The sequence below is a fragment of the Passer domesticus genome, chromosome 6 (genome assembly GCF_036417665.1).
Source record: "Passer domesticus isolate bPasDom1 chromosome 6, bPasDom1.hap1, whole genome shotgun sequence".
Lineage (NCBI taxonomy): Eukaryota > Metazoa > Chordata > Aves > Passeriformes > Passeridae > Passer > Passer domesticus.
This window is the reverse complement of record NC_087479.1, coordinates 45,325,043-45,351,174: the sequence shown is the minus strand read 5'-3', so window position 1 is coordinate 45,351,174 and position 26,132 is coordinate 45,325,043. Positions and strand designations below refer to the sequence as shown.

The window sequence follows — 26,132 nt, the reverse complement described above, 5'->3', positions numbered from 1 at the left end:
TAATAGCTAAAACCTTCCCCACATCCTTAGGAGGAATGATACCACTAACAGTTCCATGAAAAAACCAAAGCAGAGGCTGCATGGTCAGACAGAGGGAGCCCTGTGCTGAGACTCAAGGCCAGGGATTCTTATCCCAGTTCTCCTACTAGCCAAATGACCATGGGAGCAAACTGCTTTCCCTGTCCCATATCTGCAATGTGAGATTATCACACACTTCACAAAATATTGAGATGTATCAGCACAGAGCATGCTGCAAGAGCTGTGTTTTTATTACCATCAAATTCCCTAGCTGCACAACTAACATAAAGGGGATAAAAACTCCAACCAAATAAGCAGCTAAGTTGTGAGTAAAACAGCAATATGGGAAACAGACATATTTATTTGATTGCATTGCTTCCTGCGAAACAAAGACGACAGTAAGAGCCTCTATTAACAATTACTCAGTGTCACAAAACAGGAATATATCAGCTAGACCTAACTTTTCCTATTGTGCTCTCTGAATGACTTGCCATTATCACTGTAATACAGCATGAAAAATACCACACTCTTCAGCCTCTATTTTTTGATTAACCAGGTGCTCTGGGAATTTCTGTCTATCCCCATTTGTAATTACTAGTTGTTATTGACATTTTCAATGAGACTTGCTGGCAATTAAATCTATTTGCTAAGAAAAAAACCACTTTTTTTCTTCCATAGAAATGACTTACTTATATTTAAAAATAAACCAGACCTGTTAGGTTAAAAATCTAATTCTGATCCTTCCTTCTGCCTAGTTCTGATTAAGTTTTCCTCATTTTCCAGTGGCTCTGAAGAGAATTGGAGAAATTCACCATTTCTCATAAGGCAAGTGGGAACTTCGGAGAAGTTTGCAGTATGATAATGAAAGCCCTTGCAGCAAGTCTTTCATAATGCCAGTTATTCTCAGGGTACCCAGCCCTCTGAGCTGGAAGGCAGAGATGGGGAGCAGAATGAAGCCCTCATAATTCAGGAGAACAAGTCAGTGACCTGCTACACATCTAAACATACACAGGGCTATAGGCCCTGATTGGATCCACCCAAGGGCACTGGGGGAGCTGCTGGAAGAGTTTGCCAAGCCACTTCCAAACATTTGTCAGCTGATGAACCAGGGAGCTCCTGGCTGACTGAAGCCAGAACTGTAATGCCCACCTAGAGAAGGGTCAGAGGGAGGATTTGGGGAAGGACAGACCTGTCAGCCTGGCCTTGGTGCCAGGGAAGGTCATGGAGCAGACTGTCTTGAGTACCAGCATGTGGCACTGGACAACCAGGGGATCAGGCCCAGCCAGGATGGGCTTCTGAAAAGCAGCTGGTAGGCTGCTTGAACAACCTGATCTCCTTCTATGACAAAGTGATCTGTTTAGTGGATGATGGAAAGGCTGTGGATGTGTCTACATGGACTTTAATAAAGCCTTTGAGACTGTTTCCCACAGCACTGTCCTGGAGAAGCTGTCTGCTCATGGCTTTGGGTGGGTGCATTGATCACTGGGTAAAAACCTGACTGGATTGCTGGGCCCAGAGGTGGTGGTGAGCAGTACATAACGAATGACAGGATGAGAGGAAGTGGCCTAAAGCTGCCCAGGACAGGTTTAGACTAGATCTTAGGAAAAACTTCTTCACTTAAAGGGTGGTCAGGCAGTAGAATAGGCTGCCTAGGAAAGTGCTGCAATCATCATCCCTGGAAGTCTCAAAAAATGTGTGGATGAGGCACCCCAAGTGACATGGTTTAGTGGCTAACACGGTGGTGCCAGGTTAATGGTTGGACTAGATAATGGTGAAGGTCTTTTCCAACCTTAACAATTCTATGAGTCTGAGTGCTGGGGGATGCAATGAGCAAAGCCCCAGCTATTAGGCTGAGGAAGGCATTTTTGATGACTGTCTTGCATAATGCAGTTCTCCCCTTGCTTGAAGTGCACACAGATAAGCATCAAGAAACTCTTGATTTGAAAATGCCTTCCCTGATCCCAGATTCCTGGTCCTTTGCGTTCACAATTTGGCTAAAAATCAGAGTTTCACCTTCAGGACTTCCACTGCCATTTAGAGCTGGAAAAGGGCTTCTCAGAGTGAGATTTTTTTCACTTCTTATTGATTACTGCTGTCAAAGGAGCCTGTAGGTTTTCTCCATCCTGTCAACCCTAAGGTGTTTAGTATGGCAAACCAGCCTCCTTGTCAGCAGCGAGGCAAGAAGCAGGAAGAGCTAAAGAAAAACAAACGCTGGTGGGGAAAGCGAAGCATTATTCCTCTCCACAACAACTCCATTCCTAACATCAGGCATACAGGTAGAAAGCCTTTTCATGGCACAAAGATCCTTTTAAATCCCTCAGAATCTACAACCTGACAGTTTCTGGTCCAGACTCCTTGTCTGTGTGCAACTACTACTACACTGACACAGGCAGCCTTCCCCCCCTCTTCGTGTCAGGAAAGGAGCACCACACAGTGTGCCACTTCTCCACAAGGTCATCTCCTTGTCTGTACAGCACAAGTGACTATTCTGCTTAAATCTCACCTCCCAGTGACAGCACACTTGAGATAACAATTCACACTACCTGATTTCCATGGTGAAATACTACCTGGGAGACTCACACTTTTGTATGAAGTACAAACACTTACTACATGCATAATCAAACACATTGACTGCCAGCCCAAACAGATGCCCCCAGAACTCATTCACCACGTTTACCCAAAAAGCCCTACACCAGAAATTAGTGTTTCTCCTTAGCCTGTAAAGACCAACTTAAAAATTCTGCAGAATCCAGATTTTGCTGGATTTTTTTATTTCCTGCACATTTTATACAGCAGTGCTGTGCACAATGCTGTAAGGATGAGCAAGTAAACACGGTCTTAACAAATGTATCCTCCAAATCATACAGTCATCCTGTGTGAATATTTACAGTAATAAATAAAACAAAGAAGTCTCCCACTCTTCTTCAAACCTTGCCTGGAAGCTCTGCAGAGTTAAATATATAACAACACAAAATCAACAAAATCACTAACAATGCATAAAATTGGGTCAGTCCAACTGCTGAAGGTTTATGCTTGCTGCATCTCCTTGGCCTAAATCTGTAAATCAGCTTGAGAGTTGAAAACAAAGTTGTTCAAGTTTTGACACAGTAATTCAGTGAATAAAACAAATAAAACAAAAAAACCCTAGTCCAATTAAAGACTATATTAGTGGGTAAATTATGGCCACACTACCAACAACTACATTACCTGCCCCATTTAACTGCAAAACCTACATGGACAGAAAGGCCCTTTTGAGGGGCCCATGTAACAACAGGTACATTAGTTTGCACAGACAAAATGAAGGGAGAAAAAGCAACAAAAAGAGTTATTTTCTAGCATAAATCACTGAGATTTTATTCATTCAATTCGATTGACACAGGGTAAGGTTAACAATATAGAAGAGACCTTAATTCCACTAGTAACTTAACATGGAGGTTACAGATTTGAAGATACACATCAGCCACAAAGAAAATACATTAAAAAAAAGGAGGGGGGGACACCCCACACAACCAAAACAAACACCATAAAACCAAAGCAATCCAAGACCTAGAGACCTAAGAGCAGGAGGAGAAGAATTACTGAAAATCAAGCAATGCAAAAATTACTAAGAGACACCACCCTTTTTAGGGTGTAAGATTAACCAAGTCAAAAGCTGATATCAATTAACACCAGTGGACTTCAATTCCACTTCACACTATGGGCCTTGATCAAACTCTCAATTTACCTGTGCTGTAGAGGTCCACAAACCTACATGGACTTAAATAATCACCTGCAATTCCCAGTGAAAAGGGACACCGTGTAATGGTGATTGTTTCTTTGTCTTCAATAGCTTGCAAACAGTGAGTATTTGCTATTTGCTATCACTTGTATTTTCTTTTAAACTGCAAGCCAGAAATTATTTTTCTTTCTAGATTTCTGACAAAATCTGAATTTCTTCAGATTGGGACTGGTCACTCTGTTGCCTGCAACTGGTTAAAGGAAACCAAAATAGGAAGTATTTAAATAAAATAAAGGGAAAAGACTGAGACTCTATTGAAAAGCTTCACCACTTCAGATGTATCCACTTGGAAGTTATTACAGTGTTTTATTTCCAGCTTTAGTCTTCCAGAAGATTCTGAAATATTTTCCCTACAGGGCTTTAGAAAGGACTGAACATAAACACCAATGCATCATCATCTTCCTTTCTGTCTACTTCAGGAGCTGCACTCTGTGAGATTATCCCAAATATATCTCAGTCTCTCAGCCATTTGTTGCTGGGTGATCAACTATATAGGTACAGCAACTCTGTCAGGTGCTGCAGCACCTCTTTTTTTAATCTGTTTATCTGTCCTTTCCTTCCCACAGTGTGTTCTTCTACACCTTCACTGTTTTTATAACATGATTTCAAGGACTGGACTGGGTTTTTTTTTCTATTCAAAATACATATGCTGTGCAAAAAAAAAAAAAAAGCAGATTTGTGGGGAAAAAAGAAGATTGACAGATTTTGTGCATAACTTTGTTTTTTATTTATTATTTCAATTTTTTTTTCTTAGACAGAACTCTCATATCAGCATTTGTCATAAACCAAACAAAAAAAGTAGTGATCTGAGTATGAAGGAATACAGTTGTGTTCAGTATTCAGGTAAACAACAGCCACATCATATGAAGTTAGTTTGCCAGTAAGAAAAAACAGAGGATCCTGGGCTAATCATTCGATTCCCACTTCAGTCCCCTCACACAAAGGGCTCAGTACAATGTCTTTCCAGGCCACCACACCCCAGGGGAAAGGAGGAAACACAACCCACATCAGCAGTGAGCAACACCTCCTGATACCAGTCTGATCCATTATATTAACTGTACTTTCTTCAGCTTGTCATTTCTACTCTCTACAAAGCCATCCACTGAGGCCTGCAGTTGAAATGTAATTATCTACTCAGAACTTATTTCAAATCAATAAATAGATCACAACTGCTCACATACCTGCTGGAGGAACAGGAGTTCAGAGCACTTGATGTGATCCCAGTTGACAAGGTGGCCTCTCTGCAACCAGCACACTGGGGACCTGCAAAACAAGAGCCTGTGTGTCAGAAGTTTCACATCTTTTAAAAATACAAGGAAATAAATTGTTTCTAACCGTGTCTTTGAGAAGGGCAAAAGAGGCCCCCTCATTAACTATGCTAAACCCACTGGATTGAAGCCTAATAGAGAAAAGCCTGGCAAGGTGTGACTGTAAAAGGTGTGGTGCCCGAAACCACAGCTTGGCTCCTGAAGTTGTCACAATGACAACACCCACCAATGGCAGCAGGAGCACAGCAAGGGGGAGACATCACATTCTAAAGCTGGTGGGATCATGTTCTTCACTCTCAATGGGATTTAAGCTCCTTTCTCCCATGGGCACATCTGAACATCACACACAGCATGTTTCCACTTAGCCCTATCTTCAAGCACTTTACAGAACAGGGCAGCATCATCAGCTTCTTTGCATAATCTGAATCCTATTAAACACTGGATCAGATATGAGCACTTCATCCCATTAAACACTGGATCAGATATGAGCACTTCATGGATTTGAGACTCAAAAAAAACCCCTGTACATAAATTCTACACACCAGAATATATAATGTATAAATCAGGGAGGGGGAGGAGGTTCATTAAAAATAAAATATAAGAAACTGAAAAGAAAAATTTTAGATCAGCTTTCTAAAATCAAAATATTTTTATAAAACACAGCAGTAGAATCTCTGTCTTGCGTACTGTTTTTGTTTTTAACGAAGTTATACTTTTGATCTTTTTTTGTATAACCACAGAAACTAACTTTTCATTTGTGGCTTTAAAAGAAAGCAAAGCTTTCCCCAAAATTTCATGCATACAGAAATTGAAAAGATTTTATTAAACTTAAATTAAAAAAAAATTAAAAGAACCCCATTAGTAGAACAACAAAAGGCATCATTAGTGGGACTGTACTTTACAAAATAATGAAGTAACTGTACACAGCACTGGACAAGACAAGGCAGATGTAAAATTAAACCTCCATCTCAGATCAGGTCATTGCCCACACGATGCCCTGTACTAAAATTTAACTTCACAGAATCTCAGGCTGGTTGAGGCTGGAAGGGAGCCCTGGAGGACACCTGATCCAACTGTCCGGTTAAAGCAGAGGCACTCAGAGCAGGCTGCCCAGAATTGTATCAGACAGCTTTCAAAAATCTCCAACCACAAGGCTGCACAACCTCTCTGGACAGGCTGGGCAAGCGCTAAGCCACCCTCACAGCAAGAGTATTTTCCAGATGTTCAGACAGAACTTCCTCTGCTTCAGTCTGTGCTTCTGTTCCTGTCACTGGGCACCACTGAAAAGAGCCTCACTCCTATCTTCTTTGTACCCTCCCTTCAGCTATTTATATGTATTGATAAGATTCCCCCTGAGTCTTCTCTAAAAGCTGAATAGTCCCAGCTCTCTCATCTCAGCCCTTCTCCATTACTCATCTCTGTGGCACTTCACATAAGACTCACATACAAATGCACACTGCTTCCCACTGCACATGGAGTCTCATCACAGCCCACAGGACACTTGGCAAGTGCAGATGTTAGATCCCCTCCTAATGCAAAGTGCCTGGGAATCAACACCCCAATAACTTGCTACCAGCAGGTTTCAGTAAAAAGGTGACATGGTCACACTTCCCTTGTTCCAGGAGCCCAGACAACTTGAGAAGAAATTATTTACCAGGTGCTGTGGCTCTATTCATGCTCCTCATCCCCCACCACCCCAATTAGGGACTGGCTGAAAGGCTTTGAAGGGAAGACTTTTAAGTGAAGAATGTCATAAGGAGAGTAATAAGTATTTTTATGCCAATGCAATGACTTCCATAGTTATTAAGGCAGAATTAGTATACTTGGAGTAACAGAAACCACCAGGAATGGACAATTAAGAGTACAGATTAATCCTCAAAGACAAGATGCTTGAAGACCTAATAGCTTGACTGAAATCAGTGAGATCAGAGAGAGATCTAACTCTTTCAAAAGGCCTGCAAGGCATTTGATGCTTCTTTTACCAGTAGGCTTTCCCTGCCTTTGGCTGAAACTTATGCAAAAAGGTGAACTTCAAAGACCTGTTTCAAGTGAAGAGGATGACACTGCAGGATTCCCTTTATTCAACCAGACGGACTCCACAGGAACAAACACAGATGTTCAGCACGCCTGTCTTCTACTTCATGACTTTAAAAAAAACCCTACATGGTCTAATTACCGAACAAATGAAACAGATTAATTAGATTAGACAATCAAAAGAAATAAGGCCATTCCTTTCCATTTAAGCACACAGTACAGGAGACGTACCAAGAAGGGGAAAAAAAATCTATTGCATAAATTAAACAATTCAAGTACAGCACTAGAAGATCTTTCCTGAAAGAAGTAATTCTAGATGGGAAAGGAGACTATGAACTACTGATTGCATCAATGTGTCCCTACCCACTTCTAAACAATTCTGCTGCCTAGAGCAGCATTACTGTGTCAGGCACAGAGCCTGAAGTGCCATGCAAGGTACAAAATCTGCTCTCCTTCATAATGTCTTTTATCCAAATTACATCCATACCACAGGAACAGATTATTCACAACTGGGAAAATGCATCCAAAGTCTATTTCCCAGCAGCTTTTAAGAGAGGACTTCATAGAAGTGAGTCATGAATGGAAATCATCTTGGGGGAGTGCTATATAGTAAAAAGGACCTCATCAGGTCAAAAGTATCTTTATTTTTGTTTCCAGGTTATTAGAAAGAAGAGAATCCTGTATTTGTTCCAGTTTCAAATACCAAAAGCAACAAAACCAACAAAAATTTGAGTAAACTTATAGGTGGAGGAATTGTTTCTACAATGTTTCTGCTTTGTTTCCAACCAAGACAGTGCTTGTATGTCTTCTTTACACTTGATCTACCTTGATCTATAACATCAAAGAGAGAATTTGCTGGACCTAATGAACTCTCTTACAGATCACCACGACTTTAAGTCTTTTGCTATAAATCCTTCTGTGCTTTAGCACAGTGATCTACTCATAAAAATACAACTGACCAGACACATAGCCCAGAAATCAGTTCTGAACTTTTGCCTGAAGCCAAGGAAATGCTCTTTTACCCACCTAATGAAACATATCTATGGGCAACAATGCTACAATCTAAAACTTAATTATAAAATTATGATAAATACAATTAATAGAATAGACACCATTATTAAAATCTAAGATAGATTCTATCCCTTTTCATTAATCTTTTTGTTTTATGAACTTGATTTTTTCATGTCTGCCAGAAAACTAGATAACAAGGAATGTCAGCATCCATTTTGTTGAAAGTGTCTAAAACCATACTGACCCCATCAAAACACTGACCACAAAGTTCTTCTTTTAACTTTTTCATTTAACTTTCAAAGGATAAAAAACTCGAGGTCTCTTTGTTGTCATAATCCGGAAGCTCTGCTAGCCCAAGACTGTGGCTGTTGATTTTTCACTGAGGTTAATTCACATTATTGCACAAAGCAAGCTCAAAGCCAGTGCAACTTGAGGCTTACCTGTCATCAATCACACTGTGACTTTTCAAACTCTTGCTACAGAAACTCCCTTCAACAAAAAATTAAGCTTCTGAGCTTGCGATTATGTATTCAGCCTAACTAGTCCCAGTTAAAGCAAAAGGGGTGTAACGTCAAAAAAACTTTTTCTGTCCCCTTCTTTCCTTAGTGTTCATTTAAATTCTGCCTGTCCTGGAAGGAGAAAAGTGCTGTAGATGTTTTGAGAGATTAAATGAGAGTTTATTCAATAGTACTGCAGTCAATACTTTCTTTAATCAAATAAAATAATATCCTAGGAACATATATAGTGGATTTTTTGTATGAAAGTTTTCAATAGCATTCTTATAAATGCATACCCAGTGCTGACACTGAAACATATCCAATCATCTTAGAATCATAAATAATTACTTTGAAAGCCTCATACAAAGGCAAATTCCTTGCTCTTCTGTAGCCACTCCAACTGATATAAGGAGCTCAGTTTTCAGAGGGAAGAAAAAAAGTATCACCAACACAGACCAGAAATCTGAAGGGCAGTGGCTGTATGGCCAATGCTAAGCAGATTAGATTAAGTAAATTATATTTTCATCATGTCCTAAGTGCAACAAAGAGGGCAGTCTGTGTCCTGGGAGGGAAGACATGTCTAGCTCAAGACCTCCCTGCCTTGGTACACAAGGTTCAGCCTTGGCTGAAATTTGGGATTAAGAGCAGGTCTGACTCAGCTGCCAAAGACAGCCAGGCAGCCGAAAGGAGTGGGGAAGTCTCCAAATGCAGATTAAAACATACCTGAATACCAGCCATGTGAGCCACAATCCTTGCCCTTGCAGCTGGAGAGAAGCTGCAATGAGCATAATCTTTGCAGGTGGGTCTCACCTGTGAGTGTGCAAGGAGGATCACATCACACTCACAGACACATCTGACAGAACAGCCATTCATTACCTCCTCATCTCCCCTGATGTGTGACCCTCCTTACCAAAAGAAGCCTTGTCAGAAAACAATTTTTTCAAAAACAGTGGCACACTGAAGGGTCTGTTTTTCACTAGGACTCAAAATCAGTACATTTTCCAGTCCTTTGTGTGAAACATTTATTTTCAGGATTATTAATTGTATTGTTTTCATTTCAAGGGAGAAATGATTGACAAAATGCCTTACCACCAATAAAGAATCACTAGTTCTGACATTTATGTGGAAAAAGTGACTATCAAAAGAGTCATTTTGGTGTAAGAATCTGACAGCTCATTGACAACACCCCTCCCCACCCTGCCGTGTCCATGGAAGGGCCCTGATGGTGCTGTCTGCTGCCTTAGGACAGCATCATCTATAATGCCTACTACCAAAAGGCAGTTTAAAGCCCGGGGTATCAAAAATCAATTGAATCTAGAATTTCTCAATGCATGGCCTCCTGTAGCTGATTTTTGCCTTCTATATATATCCTCATCTCACTATTTGCAGAGATCCTCAGGGATCACATTTCTCTGCTCTGCATCTCCTGAAGCAACAGAGCAGAAAGAGAAAAGGACTGAATTGTCTTTCTTTCTTTCCCTTGACAGAAATACCTCTACTCCTGACAGGCTGCATGGTAGCAGAATGCTGCAGTCAACTATTTGATAAGAGAAGGCAGGAATGATGAGCTTCACAGCCTCCCAAATCCAACACAGACATCTAAATACGTTATCCCTTGCACTGCATATTAGCTTGGCACAGAAATTTTTTGTGTCAATGCTGTATACAGATTGTTCACAAGTAAATAAGATTAGAGACCAAGGCTGGGAAAGCTCATTCCCCAAATAATAAATTCCAGCAGCTCAAACAGAGATCAGTACCATGGAGAATAGGACAGTACTGATTGACGAGAAGTCACCCAGCTTCACCCTCGAGCAACTCATGTAGTGAGGTACTCCAGAGAATAAATCCCTATTTGATCTTCTCATATTTTCTCATCAGATATAATTTAGCAACAAGTATGCCTAAACTGTCCAGAAGCCAGCACAGTCCTGAGGAAAACAAAACCTTACATCAGGCTTCTGAAGGTTGCAGGACCAGATACAGAAATGAGACTGCAAGGAAGTGAGGATATTACTCCTGTCCTCAGAGACCCAGCAGACTCAGGAAAATGACAAGGGCCTTTCGCAATGCATTTCAGCTTCAGCACGTGAAATCAGAAAGATTATAAAATGTCAAGGCAATTCAATCTTTTGCTTTTGCTTACAAAGAGCAAGCCATTTATCTAAAGCACATTTGAGGGGCTTTGATCTTATCTGATTCTTAGGAGACATTTAAAATAACAGGACAAGGAAGGTAAATTCTGTACTCCAGCATATGAGTTCAGAGAGCAGGGACAGTTATGCAGGTGAGAATAAGGAGGAAATTAGTGTAGGATCCCACCTGCCCTCCTCCCTAGCTTTCACTGACAGCTGAACTGTTGTGGTTCATTCCTAACAGCAGCAGTGGCAAGGACAAAATTACCAGGCATTCACTGATTGTCAGTCTCCCAGTATCCAGCACTGCTGCTGGCAGCAGTTTTCAGAGAATTCCTCAAATACAAGCCACTGAAATGGAAGAGTTCTGATGCTTTCTGCTTGTGCCTAGGGACGCCTCTGGCTGGGCTCTGCTCAGCAAGATGGGTGATCAAGACTTCATCCTGTCCCAGCTATGCCTGCTTCAGTTGGGCTTTCTTTGTGCTGGGATGAGACAGAAGCATTTAAAACACAGGAAATTTCAACCCAGGGTTGAAAGAACATTTTTCTACGCTCTTCCAGTACTGTGTTAGAGATGAACATGTTATTTCCTGTGAAGATACACAACACTCAAAAAACACTGAGGAAAATTCAAATAAAGAAAGTTTCATCATTTTCCTGACTTTCATAAAATTTCTCTGGTTTCAGGCTGGCATTTCAGGTGTTAAAAAAAATAAATAAAAGAATGGGGGAAAAAAATCCCTGCCAAGAACCACCAAAGCCCTGGTAAGTGAGAAGATACTGATCTCAGGAATAACACATTTATTTGCTATGGAGTTGTAATGAAGCTCAAGCCCTTGGGCCTGGCCTTGTTCACACAATATTGTGCCTGGTCCTTGATCTCCCTGACCCAACCTTGGACCTGCCTCATCTCCAAGCACTGGATCACTGCTCTTTGGGTCATGGACACTGCTGGGCCACTTCAGGCAATGACACAACCTTGTATGTATATTCAAGTTTTCTAAGCCTTAAAAGCTCCTTGAGGGGAAAAAAAGAAGCCTCCTCCCTCCCAGCTCTAACTATAACCTGTCATACAACCTTAGAGAAGTATAAAAAGCTTTCAGCACAAGTCTAACATGCAGCCATGCATACTGCAAGATGACCCCTTTTCAGCTGAGCTGTTCAGTAGCGATATTTTCCAATGCTTTCTTCTTTGCCACAAAGTAAATCATTGAAAATTCTGCAACAAGCAGTTAAATTGCACACTTACCTTTCACTATTGTGTAATTTGCATTAATTATATTCAGCTTAATGGAAGCAATTATTTAATTAGTACAAATTGGTGGTCACATACATACTCCTTTTGAAATATTTTGGATTGGACACAGACCAATTACCTGCTGAATTGCATAGCACCTGATCACAAAGTTATTAAAAGTTCAACAGAAAACTCTCTAGAGAGTACGTAGCTTTTGTTTTCAAAAAGCTGTGATGCCAGAGGAATGAAACTCAGAGGGCTGACATATCCAGCTTTGAAACACTCACCCTTCCTTTAAATGAGTTTAACTGGCTCAGAAATCAGTAAATTATTCCCCACCATTCCCACCAATATTAATATATGACTGCTACTGATAAGTACATTGTAGGGGGCAGGCTGAGAGCCCCACTGCACTGAGAGCTGAGCACTCATGCTCATACAGCATTTTAACACGTACACATCTGGATGGCATCCACAAAAGACAGGAGGAAAGGCTGGCCTATGTGTCTTTCTTGAATTTAAGACACTTCAGGTACTTGCCTAGTTGAAGTTAATGAATTTTGTCTGGGAATTATTTTAAATAATGCCTTTAAATATACATTTCTCCCACTTTGTAAAGAAAACTGTGCCTGGAAAGTTTATGGAGACAGACACAGTTTAAAAACACCCTCTTGAAAAACACCTACCTCATGTGAAGAACAGAGACAGCAATGAAAAGCTGAGACTTTATTTAGCTGGAATTCACATTGCCACCAAAGAGAATGGCCACTCTTAGGGGTCACAAAGGATTGGTCCAAAAACATGTACTTCAAATGTGAAGGTTCCCATGGAAAGGCCAAGATATTTACCAAAATCCTCTGCTGACCTCCAGAGAATTTATAACCAGATCACAAGACACAGCCTTCACCTATTTACAAGCAGAAGAAACCCACATGTGATGCTGATGCTCCCACCACCCTCCCACAAGGATGGCTTGCAGCACACAACATGCACAGCTGCTAGGGGCCTCCGAGGCACTTGAAAAATCTATGGCAAATCACCTAGACCTCATTTTTGTGAGGGCTGCAAGTCAGCTGAGGATGAAATGAGAAGGGACTGACAAAGTTTAAAAGACCAATTCATGAGTCTTGCTCTGCAAAGCAACTGCTCACACCTCACTGGTAATTTCTCATTAGCACTGAGTGTTTGCTCTCTGGGAGCGCTCAGACATTTTGCGCCACACATGAAAGTCCCAGCCCAATACCAAAGGGCTGTCTTTCCTTCTTTTTCTCCTCCTCCCCTTAATTAAAATGATTTCCAGGAATTAGCAGGCCCTCGCCTGTTTGTTTTAAACAGCAACTTCTTTACATTCTAACTAAAACTATAGAAATAAATGAAGCTTAAGTGCCATTCTGCACAGAGGATGCTGAAAAATTAAAATCTTTTTCTTCGTGGGAATAAGTCCAAAACATTGTCATGCCAACAGTGGTTCTAAAGATGCAGGCAAGATAAATTGAACAACATAATCTACACTTTAGCAAACTACAGATATATCTGGCTCCCAGATAACTGACTAACAAATTACTGACAATCAGAGAAATTAAGGCCAGAATACGGAAATTTCTTCTTTCATTTCCTATCACCTACACCAGCACATCTTCTAATGATCCCAGCTTTTCATTTTACAGGATATTAAAAAAAAGAAAGGCAGACAATTCAAAATTTATGAGGAGCCAAGTGACCCTACTGAGTGCCACCTTTCCTGTTTCATTCCTCATGCTACTGGCATAAATTGGGTTTGCAGTCTCCCTCGCTTAATAGCCCTATGTATCTTGCACTCATATATCTCCCTGTCTACTAGCTTTTAATACCATTTACCAACATTCATTTCTTCTCAGCTGCCTTTCTCCCTCCAGGGTTCTTTGTACAGTCCTAAGGGAACTCAGGAAAATACATTTTCTACCGTTTGTGTTCCCAGCTGCTCAGGGCAAGGCGCTGCACTCAGCCCTCCTTAGGCAGAAGAGGACCAGGTGGGACACTTTCCACTACAGGCTAAAAAGGCTGCTATTTAAACTTGGATGCTTACAGAAGTGACTTGCTGGTACCACCAGAGGCTCAGGAGCAAAAAATGAAAGCCAAGTTTTTTTCCTGTACAGGAGAGCTGTATACAGGAATCAGGCCAGAAGGGCTGGGGTTTAAGATATAATGACAGTATAAAAATGCAGAAGAGCTTTTTCTTGGCAGGTATTTGTTTCTCATTTCCTGGGTTTTCTGTATATGTTCTACAGCATTTAAATCTAGCTGTTGAAGCCTCAAAAGCACAAACATACCTAATACAATATTCCAACCAAGTTCCTCTAAGAAATGCCTCAAAGCCATTTGACTGAAGGAAGAAGCAGAAACATTTACCATCAGGTGGCCTTCTCAGCTACAGAAATTTGCATCACAAGCGTCAGCACTCTAGTGCTATTTGCAAAAGCTAAGTTTGCCAGGGCTGAAAATAATATTCAGTAGCAATAAAAACTACTGACTGTGGCTCATAGTGAAAGAAAACTTTCTAGATAACAATTTCAAACCATGGTTGAGATACCAATTCATGTGTGGGACCAGTCAAGACTCAGTGCTGGTTAACAGCCAAGAGGCTCCAAGGAGGCCCATCTTTTACAGAGTTTCAACCTCCTGTCTTTCAAAGCAGAGAAAAAAAAAAAAGGACTGTAGCAAAACTAAATTGAAAAGTAAATGCCAAAGCAAGAGAAAAACTGGAACTCAAGAGGGGTGCTATGATTTTCTGACATAACCAGAACTTGTGACTCTCTCCTAGGTGGAATATACAGAAGGTTAGACAAAGATGTGGACAGATGAAGCAGCATAAGGAAGCCTAAGGAGAGCAGTACACAAAACTTGTTCTGAGCCACTTTCTAACCCAGAGGCTAACCTAGACTGGGGTTCTCTTCCTTACAATAAGAGAAAGTGAGGAAAGATATGACATGTCCTGGATAATATTTATTCACAATATAATACTTAGAAAATCTTGTTTCCTCAAATAAAAAAAAAAAAATTAAAACAACCCACCACACAAACCTGAACAGCAAGACAAAGTTGTTCAAACTCTATTTCAGCTTCAACATTCTTGTCAACCTATCCTGCACACAAACGTTTCTTGTCAGCCCTTTCTGGACTCCTGCTACTAGTCCTGACTGCTCACAGGCCTGCCTGCCAGTACCAGAGATACTTCTTACATTTTTCTTCTTTCTGACACTCCTTCAAATACTCATTCCAACAACAGATATCAAAATGATAAGGACAGCAGAACAGAACAGTTTACTCTTATCAAGTAAAGGGAACAAGGTAGCCTTGGAGAAGTAGATAAGGCAAACAAAACAAAAGTCAAGCAAAACACAAGCAGGATGCCAGCTCAGCTCTGCAAGGCTGGCACAGTAGAAGTTATGCAAAACAATGGTACTGCAGTTACTCAAAAGTGGGGGTCGAGGGACAGCCCCCTACAAAGCACACTGGACACTGAAGACAGACCCCAAAGAACCATATAAGGACTTCTGATAAGGGGTGTGACTATGTAAAATAAAGCAATCCCTACACACCAAGTGAGTAGGGAGGGCTAATGAATGTGTAATCAGTGTGCAGGATAAAAGCCCTGCTTACCCAATGCCCAGTGCACTCGAGCCTCTGAGTGCCCAGCGCTGCAGTGAGGAATGCCTGCTTTCTAATACTCAAAACTGTGTTAGAAAGCTCCTGTCCGGCCAATTTCGGTATCTTTTTTGGCAACTCCCAATGGTACACACTGCCTGATCTCCCGTGGATCCGAGGGATCTCTGGATCTTCACAACAGCACTGGGACTTTCCTGGAGAAGACCACAGATCCCCGGACCAGTCTGGGACATGGGTAAGAGCCTATTTGATAATAAGTCATTCTTGGGAATCCTGCCCATATAAGACATGTGGCTCTTCCAGGGCATTGGGTGGGTTATTTGATATTCCAGAATTTGCTATTTTACTTGGTTTTATCAATCCATAATTGTTTTGTATTTTTATCTGTATTGTAGCATTTTGAGTGTACTATTCAGAGATGGGCAGTGGACAATCTAAAAGGGGCATTGTGAAAAAATCCCCACTTGGTTGCCTTTTGCAACACTGGAAAAAGATTGGAGGCCCCCCTGGGGGACCAGCAACCAGGGAGAATTTGATTAAGTGTTGCAATCAGCGCTGGCCATTGTACCAACTAGACTCTGGAGAAAAGTGGCCACAAAATGGAACCTTGAATTATAATACACTGTTAAAGCTAATGTTGTTTTTAAGACGGGAACAGAAATGGGATGAGGTTATGTACGCTGATATGTTTTTCACTTTACGGAATCATCCTGAATGGCAGAAAGATTGTGGCTTGAATCCAGCCCCCTCAGACCCTTTTGAGCTGGCTCTGGAAAGGGAGAATCAAGGAAAATGGTTAAAACGCTGTTGTTCTATGTGCAGCACAGGACAAACTTGTTCTAAACATCTGCCCAGTATGAAGCATGATTTAAATGTTATGGTCAGTCCTAACTGCAGGTTAGATGGGGGAACAGAAAACCAGGCTGCTGAGACTGATATTATGAGGGAACTGGCATGTAAAGAGGTGGATTTATCAGGTCTAGAAGAGAAGATAGAGAGGACAAGGAGAACATATCGAGGAGCAGAGGAGACAGAAGAGATAGAGGGGATGTATCAAGGAACAGAGGGTTTTAGTCTGACTGCAGAGACAGCTGGAGCTAAACACAGAGAGGTGAGAGCTGCTGCCTTCCATCAGGCAGCTGGTATGGATGGTCCAATTACAGCAGAAGTTCCATTTTCAATAACAGACCTTAATAATTGGAAGTTGATGGCTGGCACCTATCAAGATGACCCAGACAAAATAGCAAAAGCATTTGAAATTATGATAAAACTTCAGGATCCGGACTGGAAAGATATAGATGCTATATTAGAAATGTTGTTTGACAGCACAGAGAGAGAGATGGTTGTTAAAACCAGTAGGAGGTTTGTGGAAGAGCAGATTTTGACAGGTAACTTGTCAGGTACAATGGACATTAATTTTCCCACTGAGGATCCCAAGTGGGACCCTAATGTGCCCATGTTTAGAGAGAGATTAAATAGATATCAACAATGGATACTATATGGAATTAGAAATGCCATACCAAAGACTATCAATATGTCAAAATTATTTGAAATTAAGCAGGATGGTAAGCAATCACCTAGAGAATTTTTAAATTGCTTGAAAGAAACAGCTCAAAAATATACTAATATTGATCCTGAAACAGAAGAAGGAAAAACTCAATTAGCCCCCATATTTGTGAGGCAATCCTCAGATGATATTAGAAGAAAATTACAGCAGGCTCAGGGACAAGACCAGTATGATCTAGAGAAGCTGTTAGATGTTGCTTGGGGAGTTTTTCAGAACAGAGAAAACCAGCAAGAAATAACTAAACAAAAAGTAGTTGGAGTTAATGAAGGAATTTCTAGAGGAATGGTGCCCCCAGGGACAGAAAGGGGACGAGAATGTGGCCAACCTGTGACTGTCATTGGTGATGACTGAGGGGGACTGGAGGATTCTTCCCTCTGATTACAGCTAAGCTGGGGAACAAGGAGGAAAATGAGGAGGTTGGATTTTTAGTAGACACAGGAGCTAGTAACATAGTGCTAAATACAGTAAGAGGAAACTTGAGTAATCATTCTCTAACAATCATTGGTGCAAGAGGGAATTGCAAACTTGGCCGTTTTTCAACCCATTCATTTTAAATTAGGAAAATACAGGACGACTCACCAGTTTTTGCATCTACCCAATTTGCCAAAGCCTCTCCTTGAGAGAGAATTTTTGGAAAAACTTAATGCTAATATCAAATTTTAAAATGGCAAAATACTGGCTGTTATTCCAAAACCTAATTATGTGGAAGCCTCTATTTTTGCATTACAGCCTCTGAAACTGGGTGTGATACATCTGCCAGTATTACCTGAGGATGCAATGATCCTGATGGTCTGGGCTGGAGAGGTGCCCAGGTGATCCAAAAAAGCAGAGCCTGTAAGAATGAAATTGAAACCTAGACCAGGACCACTAAGGCAAAAGCAATAGCCTTTGAAAATAGGAAGTCATAAGGAGTAATAACCCTTGTGGAAAAATGTATAAAATATGGCCTATTGAAGGAATGTGAATCCAAATTTAATATCCCTATTCTGCCAGTTAAGAATGCAAACGGAAGGAAAGGCTGATCACCTGGTACAGGACCTGAGAGCCATAAAAAAGATAGTAGAAAATATACACCCAGTAGCAGCAAATCCTTATACATTACTAGCAACCTTGAGTGAAAAATTAAAAGGGTTTACTGTATTAGATTTCAAAGATGCCTTTTTCTGCATACCTTTGAGTACTGAGAGTCAAGAGCTACTTGCTTTTGAATGGGAAAACCAAACAGAGAAATAGCTTCACCACATTTGGAAATCAATGGGCAAAAGAACTGGAGGAATGGAAAAATCAGAACCCTACTGGAGTCCCATTACAGTGTGCAGATGACATTCTGATAGCTACTGAAACTAAACAGCAGTGCTCTGATCACACTGTGGCCTTGCTGAATTTTCTGGGACTAACTGGATACAGAGGATCCAAAGACAAAGCAGAAATGTTCCAGACCACAGTAACCCACTTGGGATTCTAAATTCTCCACGGATAAAGGAGGCTGCGACAGGAATGAAAAGCAGCAATTTACCAACACCCACTGCCACAAATGGTAAGAGAGTCATGTACATTGCTTGGGGTGGTGGGATGGTGTCTCCTGCAGATTAGCAATTGTGGGTTGCTAGTAAAGCCACCATATGAGCTCTTGAGGACAGCTCAGGACATTATAGTCTGCACTGATGATCCATGGGCTGCCTTTTTACAACTCAAGCCAGCCCTTATGCAGGCCCTGCTTTGGGGGGCCCCATGTGCCTGTTTGAACTATTTACCTATGAAAGCCATTACACAGCACTGTGAGTGTGGCTGCAGTTCCTTGGGGAGCAGAGGAGGGCTGTAGCCTACACTACAAAGCAACTAAATGTCAGCCAGGGCTGGTCTAGTTGTCTGAGGCCAGTAGTAGCTACTGTTCTTTGATCCAGAAAGCTTGAAAACTGACTTTGGGACTGTCATTTGGGATTGTCATTTTTGTGCCACACATGGTGCACTCAGTACTCAAGCAAAAAGGGGGCCACTGGCTCTCTCCCAGCCAGATGCTGAAGTACCAGGTAGTCTTGCTGCAGCAAGACAATGTGACAATCAAAACAACTTCTACCATTAACCCTGCTGTGTTCTTATCTGCCCAGTAAGTAGAAGGAACCCCAGAATATGACTATGTTTTGCTTTGTTTGCTTGCAAACTACAGAAGTGTATTCCAGCAGACCCGACTTGGGAGACAGATCCTTGGCAAGTCCTGATTGAGAGATGTTTACTGATGGGAGCAACTTTGTCAAAAATGGGAAATTACTATCTGGATATGCAGTGACTACACACCATGAGGTAATTGAATCAGGGGCACTCCCTTCAATGTGTAATGGCACTCACTCAAGTTTTGGAATTGAGTACAGGAAAATAAGTTAACAGTTGGACTGATTCAAAATACAAAAATTTTGGAGTGTGCATGCACACAGGGCCATCTGGAAAGAAAGAGGCCTTTGATTTCTCAAGGCACGTCGATCAAAAATGAAAAACAAATCTCAGATTTACTCAAAAGTATCCAGAAACCAGCAGAGGTTGCTATTATGTACTGCAGTGCACACCAAGCAGCTAAGACAAACTGGAACTGGGGAATCATTTAGCTGATAAGGCTGCCAAAGAGGCTGCAGAAAAAGGCACATTAGAAAACATATCATTATACCCCTGCTAGAGATACCTCTCCCAGCAGAAAAATCAGAGTATAGTGCTAGGGACTGTCAATTAATTGAAACCTTAGAAGCAAAATTTGATCCACAAGGCTGGGCAGTTACTCCAACCAGGCAAATAGTCCCAGTACGGATCTTGCGTGAAATAGTGGATTGTGAAAATAAAGCCGCTCATTAGAGTACTGAAAAACTTTTGAAACATTTGCCAACATCTTTAATTGGGTTTAAAACGGCTCAGATTGTACAATCAAGAATCCAACAAATGTATAGTTTATAAAAGAAACAACTCTAAAAAAGCAGTGCTAGAAGCCATGAAATCTGAAAAAATTCCAGGTGAATACTGGCAGATCAATGTCATTAAGTCACCCAGAAAATGGGGGTGTTAACACCTCCTAGTTCTGCTGGTGTTCAACTTTTCTGGGTGGCCAGAAGCCTTTCCTTGTTGCACCAACCAGGCTACGGAAGTGACTAAAATACTGTTGAATCAAATAATATCTAGATTCAGAGTACCTTTGGGAATGTCATCAGTCAGTAGTTCCCACTTTAATGCAGAAGTGGTACAAAAGGTTAGAAAAGCCTTGGAAGGAATAGCTTGGGATCTTCATACTCCTTATAGGTCCCAAGCTAGTGGCAAAGTAGACTGAATGAATTATACAAATTGCAATTGGGTAAAATATGTCAGGAAACTTCCAGGACAGGAGTCCAAGCCTTACCTGTTGCTGTACTGCAAATTAGAATTCAGCTGTGGGACACCAGGAAAATAAGCCCCTAAGAGTTGCTATATGGTCAACCCTGCCACATACCACACATTCCAGGAGACACACACCTAAAAGAAGGGGTCAACTTGAATAATTACCTCACTTCCCTTCATTACACTTCATGGGATTTACAGCAAGCAGTGGTGATATCCAGACTGACAGGATTGGACACACCAGTGCACGAGTTCCAACCAGGAGACTGGATCTACTTAAAAGACTGAAGAACCTCTCTACTACAGTCGAAACAGAGGGGACCTTCCCAACTCCTACTGACAACTTTACCTGTATTGAAACTGGGTAGAGTAAAATCACAGGTACATTATGCCAGAACTAAAAGGGCCAAATCCCCTTGGATAATCAAAAAACCCAAGATGCTTAAGTCTTGTTTTGCTATCAAAGTGATAGAGTGTCTACAGATATCCAGGAAAATTGGAAACAAACTCAGATTTTACAATGAGCAGCTCCAGATGACACCTCCGGGGGATCTGAAGAAATCTGGACCAAACTTACTTCATGGTTACCCAGCTGGACTTGGTTAAAACATCTGTTTATAACTGTCACCACAATAATTGCTATGTGTGTTTTAGCTTACTTCTTGTAACACATTATGCTATAAAATAATAGAAAAACAGATATTAAGAGACTAGTTCCCACAAGGAACTTCGTCTCAAGAAAAGGAGGACTTCATAAGGACAGTAGAACAAAACATTTTACTTTTATCAAATAAAGAGAAGTAGATGAGACTGATAAAACAGAAGTCAAGAGGATGCCAAGGAACTCTATAAAGATTTCCAATAAGGGGAGTGACTATGTAAAATAAAGGAATCTATATACATCAAGTAAGCTGGGATAGCTAATGAATATGTAATCAATATACATGATAAAATCTCTGTTTAGCCAACACTCAGGGCACTCAATTAATCAGAGGAAGGATTGTCTGAGTGACAATGCCCTGCAATAAAGAAGGCCCATTTTCTAACACTCAAAACTGTGTTAGAAGGTTTCTCTCTGGCCAATTTTGTTATCTAAACTCCAACTGGTCTTGCATAAGGAGCAAGGTGTCTCACAAGGCCAGTTCTGCAGGGTGTTCAGCACACCACCATGATGCCATGCAAAATGCACTTAAACTGCTGTGGCAAAGCACACTGAGTCTAGTTTGAATAGAAAGGGGGGAAAACTGCCAAGTTCCTAAGTAGGTCTCTAATAATAGGAAAATGTAAAATTTAACCTCAGAAAAGATGCAGATTCGAATCCTAGCCCTTAATGTTACAAACAGTTCTAAAATACTATGTATCTTCAAAGCAGAAGTCACTTGAACATTTAACAGCATTTGAAGAGCAAGCCCTACTTTGCTAGAAAAGAAAAATATCTTTAATTGAGCTTTTAAAAAGTGACCAAGACTTTACAAGGGTAGATTCCTAGCATTACTTGAAATTAAGACCATTTAAATACCATGTTATACATCATTAAGCTGAAACATTCAAAACCAAGGTAGAGAACAAAGCACAGCAAAGATAAAGTGATCTGCCCAAGGTCACCTGAAAATTTTTCTGAGAGGCAAGAAGAGAAACTAATTTTTGAGAAATCTCTATGACTTCTCAAGTCAAAGACAGCCAGAAAGACAGCCTTTCCTCTAACCTTTTACACCTTGGAGTGACTAAGATCATATGCAGGTACAAACATACTTATTTATGTAAAGGCTATGCTTATCCCTGAAAAAAAAATGCAAGCAGGTGTCTCCTGAGTTACTCAAGCAAACTGTTCTATAGCAAAAACTGGGTGTGCACAAATCAGAAATGAGTCAGTTCAGTGCTAAGGCTGTGCTCTGTTACTAAAACAGAATGCAATCTCAGACGGAATAAATGTCCCCATCATATTTATAATGAACCTAATCAATTTTTGTATTGTAAAATAACCCTGTCCAGAATCTTGATGAACCACATGACATGTCTTCCAAGGCCTCTATTGTTAAAGATGCCTTTTTTACTGGAATGTCAATAATTAATCATGTTATGAGGTAGTTTTATTTCTGTGTGGCTTACCCTTTGATGATCTAATTTACATTTATAATGATCTACTCCCTTGTGGATTAATTGCTTGTGTTATTTTCTCTATTAATCAGACGTCAACATTTGCATTACAGATGACTGTTTGCATTATTTTCACACTACTAAATCTGGCAGCATGGTACTAATGATAAATACTTTCCTCAGTTCTAGACGTGAGATAGGGTCTCAGTCCTTTTAAACAACAGCATTATTAGGATCTCACCACTCTTCTGAAGCAGCCTGGTCATTCTGTGGTATTAGCCACATATATTTATTATGTCTAAGGATTCTTTTTCTACCTGCAAACCATAAATGCACTAATATTGTGTTCACCAAATAAGCCCTGAGCAAAGGGTTATGAACCTGAGACCATCTGAGACTTTTTTTTCCTACATCCCTGTGTACATTTAAAAGAGTTTCACACCTTTCAGCTACTCACTGCACTTCCTTCCTGGGTGTTCCCCACAGTGTTGCCTGAAGAGCTGCTTTTTGTCAAAACCACATAGTTACACTTAGGAAAAATAAATTATCAGTGCTGGTATAAAACACCACCCAATCACTGACCTGAGCTAGGCGATCTGATTGTGCCTGGAGGAGATAGGAAAGTACTCACACACACTGCTCTGTCCACAGGCCAGGCAGGCAGCAGCCTTTGCTAGGTGGCTGTGCACAGTCACCTCCTTTAGAGCCAAAGGAGCACACCTGGACCCTGCAGGGTGCACCTCTGCTCCCAGATGCTGGCACTGCATTCTGCCCCGGTGCCTTGCTCATGATTCTCTCCCCAGATGTGATTCAGACACACAGGACAGCAGGAGAGGAGGCTACCCCACTGCCCAAACTTTGCTGCTGCATCCTCTCTTATCTGTAAGGAATTGGGAGCAATAGCAGCTGCAGCATGCTCTCCCTGGGCTGCTACTCTGACACAGAGGTTTGGGCATGGTAGGGTTGTTTTTTGCACAGGAACACATAGAACTTCTCAAGTCCAAAACACTCTCACGTACAAGGACCATCAAGGCCAAACTACATCAGGTTATTAAGAGACATGTTGTTTCCATACAAAAGCATCCCTGGCCCATCTGGGTCAGCAGCTTCAGTGACAGACTTGCTATTCTCCAAGTAAAGTTTTGCTAAGCTTTGCCAATTCCCAATTTTACAGTAGCAGAGAACAACTTGGACATGCAAAACAGTTAAATAGGTAAAATGGCAGGGTCAGGAGCATAAACAAATGGTGTACCACAAGCAAACATGGTGGTAGCCATACTTCATACAGCATGAGATAAAATACCCAGCAGATCTGCCACACACATCTACAACTCCTCACCTGCAGGCTCCCCCTTCTCCTTTAACTAGTATTACAACTGCTGCCTTGAAACCTGCCACAGAAGAAGCAGTCCTGTGCTTGTCACAGACCTTTCCAAGCCATATCTTTCATTCTGGGATGGTTAACATTTCTTCCATGTGACTCCAGTTAGACAGGAAGAGAAAAAGACCTCCTCTGCCTGTTGCTACACAAGAACCTTTCCCATATCCACAAAAAAAAAAAAAATTAAAAAATCCATTCTACCTTATGACACCCCACAGTCTGCTCAAGCAGGAGTTCAAGAATAAGTGACTCTTGAGGAGGTGCCTGGTACCTGCACAGCAACACTGACAGGCTATCTTACAAGGAAAGACAAATTGAAGGAGATCTATTACATCTTAAAGTGATTAAGTCCTTTCTAACACTTTATTCAGCTCCTTCCCTAGGGCCAAAACACAATCTATTCCATTCCCAAATAGCATTATTTTTTTTCTGCAGACATAAGGAGGACTGCTTGTAATGTAAAGTACTTTTTAGGGAAGTAAATGTCTCAAGGTGGTCCTCAGTAAGAATAGCTTCAAATCAACCTGCTCAGCATAAGGCATCTGCAGCAAGACATGAAGTATTGAAGTACTGGCTGATAGAGGCTCAGCTAGGCAATAACTGGCAAAGTTACTTCAATAACCCATTTATGGAATGCCCTCATTTTCCACCCCATGAATACAGTCCCTCCCTTGACTTCATGGTGTGGTTAGTAAAGTTGAATAGATATACTCATTCTGGACACAGTTAATACCTTTGTATCTGCTGGCAGATGTTGTGCAGAAAGCTGCTCATTTCACAGCATAAAGCTTTTCATAGATACTTCATTCCTTGTAGCATATTGCTGTAATTATGTTATTCCTATATTGTATCAGTTCTTCCCCATCTCTTTGTACTCTTTAAATTACACCTTTGCTCTTGCATCATATTCCTGTGGTTATTAAGTACCTGAACTGTAAATATTCCTATTCTCTGCCACAAGAGAACAGAGGGGAAATTGTGCAAGGCAGGTCAGAGTAGTCTCCTCTAACAAGAAACGGACTTTGTGTGCAGCTCCAAAATTTGTGCTACTGAGCTGCCACAATGACATATTACCTCCCATTAATCTGCAATTAAACACTGACAGAGACTGTCAATCTAATACCCTATCCATTCAGCAGAACTAAATGTACCATTTCTGTCCCCAACACCATTCATATGACTAAAACTCTTCAAAATAAAGTTAAATGTGAGATTTAATGGAGCAAGGAAGAGTCCAAATTCTGAATTAAGAAGAAGCAAGATTACCGTGTTTATAGCCTCACCACATCTGTGACTGTAAAGGCTGAGAAAACAGAATGGCTCTGCAGGAATATATGCAAGCACAGAAATCATCTGCTAACACCTACAGCAAACTTGTTTGTTGTCACAAATGCCCCTAAAACAACCACCTCTTTGCCATCTGTATGGGCTCACTGCCTCTGAGAGACACAGTCCTTCTCAGTGCTATCCTGCCTGAAGTGCTCCTTGGTATCCATTACACCTGTCCCCAAAGCACATTCCCTCATGGTTCACCTTACTCAGCTTGGCACAACGTGTCAAGGTCATCACTCTATCATACATGCACAGCTGAGAGACAGCAGTGCTTGAACATCACTGCAGGCTTGAGATGAGACACAAGCCAGAGAACTGCACAGTCCAGGGATGGAGCCCAGGCTGAGATTCCCTGTGTCCCCAGTTGGAGCTGCAGGAAGACACCCCCTCTGCACGCTGCAGTGCCACCAGAGTTATTGTCCAGTGGTTGCTGCCATCACTGTGCTGGTGGAAGCACTTGTGCAAGTGCTGCGGGGTTTGCTTTGGGTAGAATCCATCAGGACAGATCAAGCCAAAAGCTGCAAATTGTTTACAAGATATGGATAGATTCAGCTTCCCGCAGACTGCCCTGCTGTCAGATCTCTGTGGGATTGTCACCGGCTCTGAAAAGCACTGACGGGTAGTGACATCCTAGCTGACACAGCTGGAGCCAAAAGGGGACATCTGGTAAGAGCTGGAGGCCTGATTCCAGGAAAACATGCCTGCTCAGGGGGAAAGGAGGTTCCCAAGTGCTGTTCTGAGTAGAAACTTTATCAACACGACTGCCGTCTTAAATGAC

At 41.3% G+C, this 26,132-nt stretch overlaps 2 protein-coding genes across 29 annotated transcripts in view; one reads left to right on the top strand and one right to left on the bottom strand.

Annotated features, from left to right (window-relative positions):
* The window catches only part of TSPAN4 (tetraspanin 4), a 414,093-nt gene that overhangs the window by 258,911 nt on the left and 129,050 nt on the right, over positions 1 to 26,132 (bottom strand). For 25 of the 27 annotated variants that reach the window (XR_010364879.1, XR_010364874.1, XR_010364878.1 and 22 more), the window contains one exon: positions 4,978 to 5,059. Coding sequence is in view for 3 of the 27 variants with exons in the window: in XM_064425151.1 (XP_064281221.1) it covers positions 4,978 to 5,059 (82 nt within the window). In the remaining 24 variants the exon portion in view is untranslated. Of the gene's footprint in view, positions 1 to 4,482; positions 4,906 to 4,977; positions 5,060 to 26,132 lie in introns of those variants that run through there. The other 2 variants (XR_010364880.1, XM_064425154.1) reach the window with 1 other exon arrangement.
* LOC135303383 (uncharacterized) lies at positions 15,522 to 23,435 on the top strand. 2 transcript variants are annotated; one of them, XM_064425137.1, is made up of 3 exons: positions 15,522 to 18,727; positions 19,358 to 19,491; positions 20,746 to 23,435. In XM_064425137.1, the coding sequence occupies exon 1, from the start codon at positions 16,042 to 16,044 to the stop codon at positions 17,539 to 17,541; it is 1,500 nt and encodes a 499-aa protein (XP_064281207.1). In that variant the 5' UTR covers positions 15,522 to 16,041; the 3' UTR covers positions 17,542 to 18,727; positions 19,358 to 19,491; positions 20,746 to 23,435. The 2 variants fall into 2 exon arrangements, with proteins under 2 accessions (XP_064281207.1, XP_064281206.1); XM_064425136.1 differs by having other exon boundaries at positions 19,358 to 23,435.

Coding starts and splice junctions, on each gene's coding strand:
- LOC135303383 (XM_064425137.1), top strand. CDS start 16,042: ATGGGCAGTGGACAATCTAAAAGGGGCATTGTGAAAAAATCCCCACTT.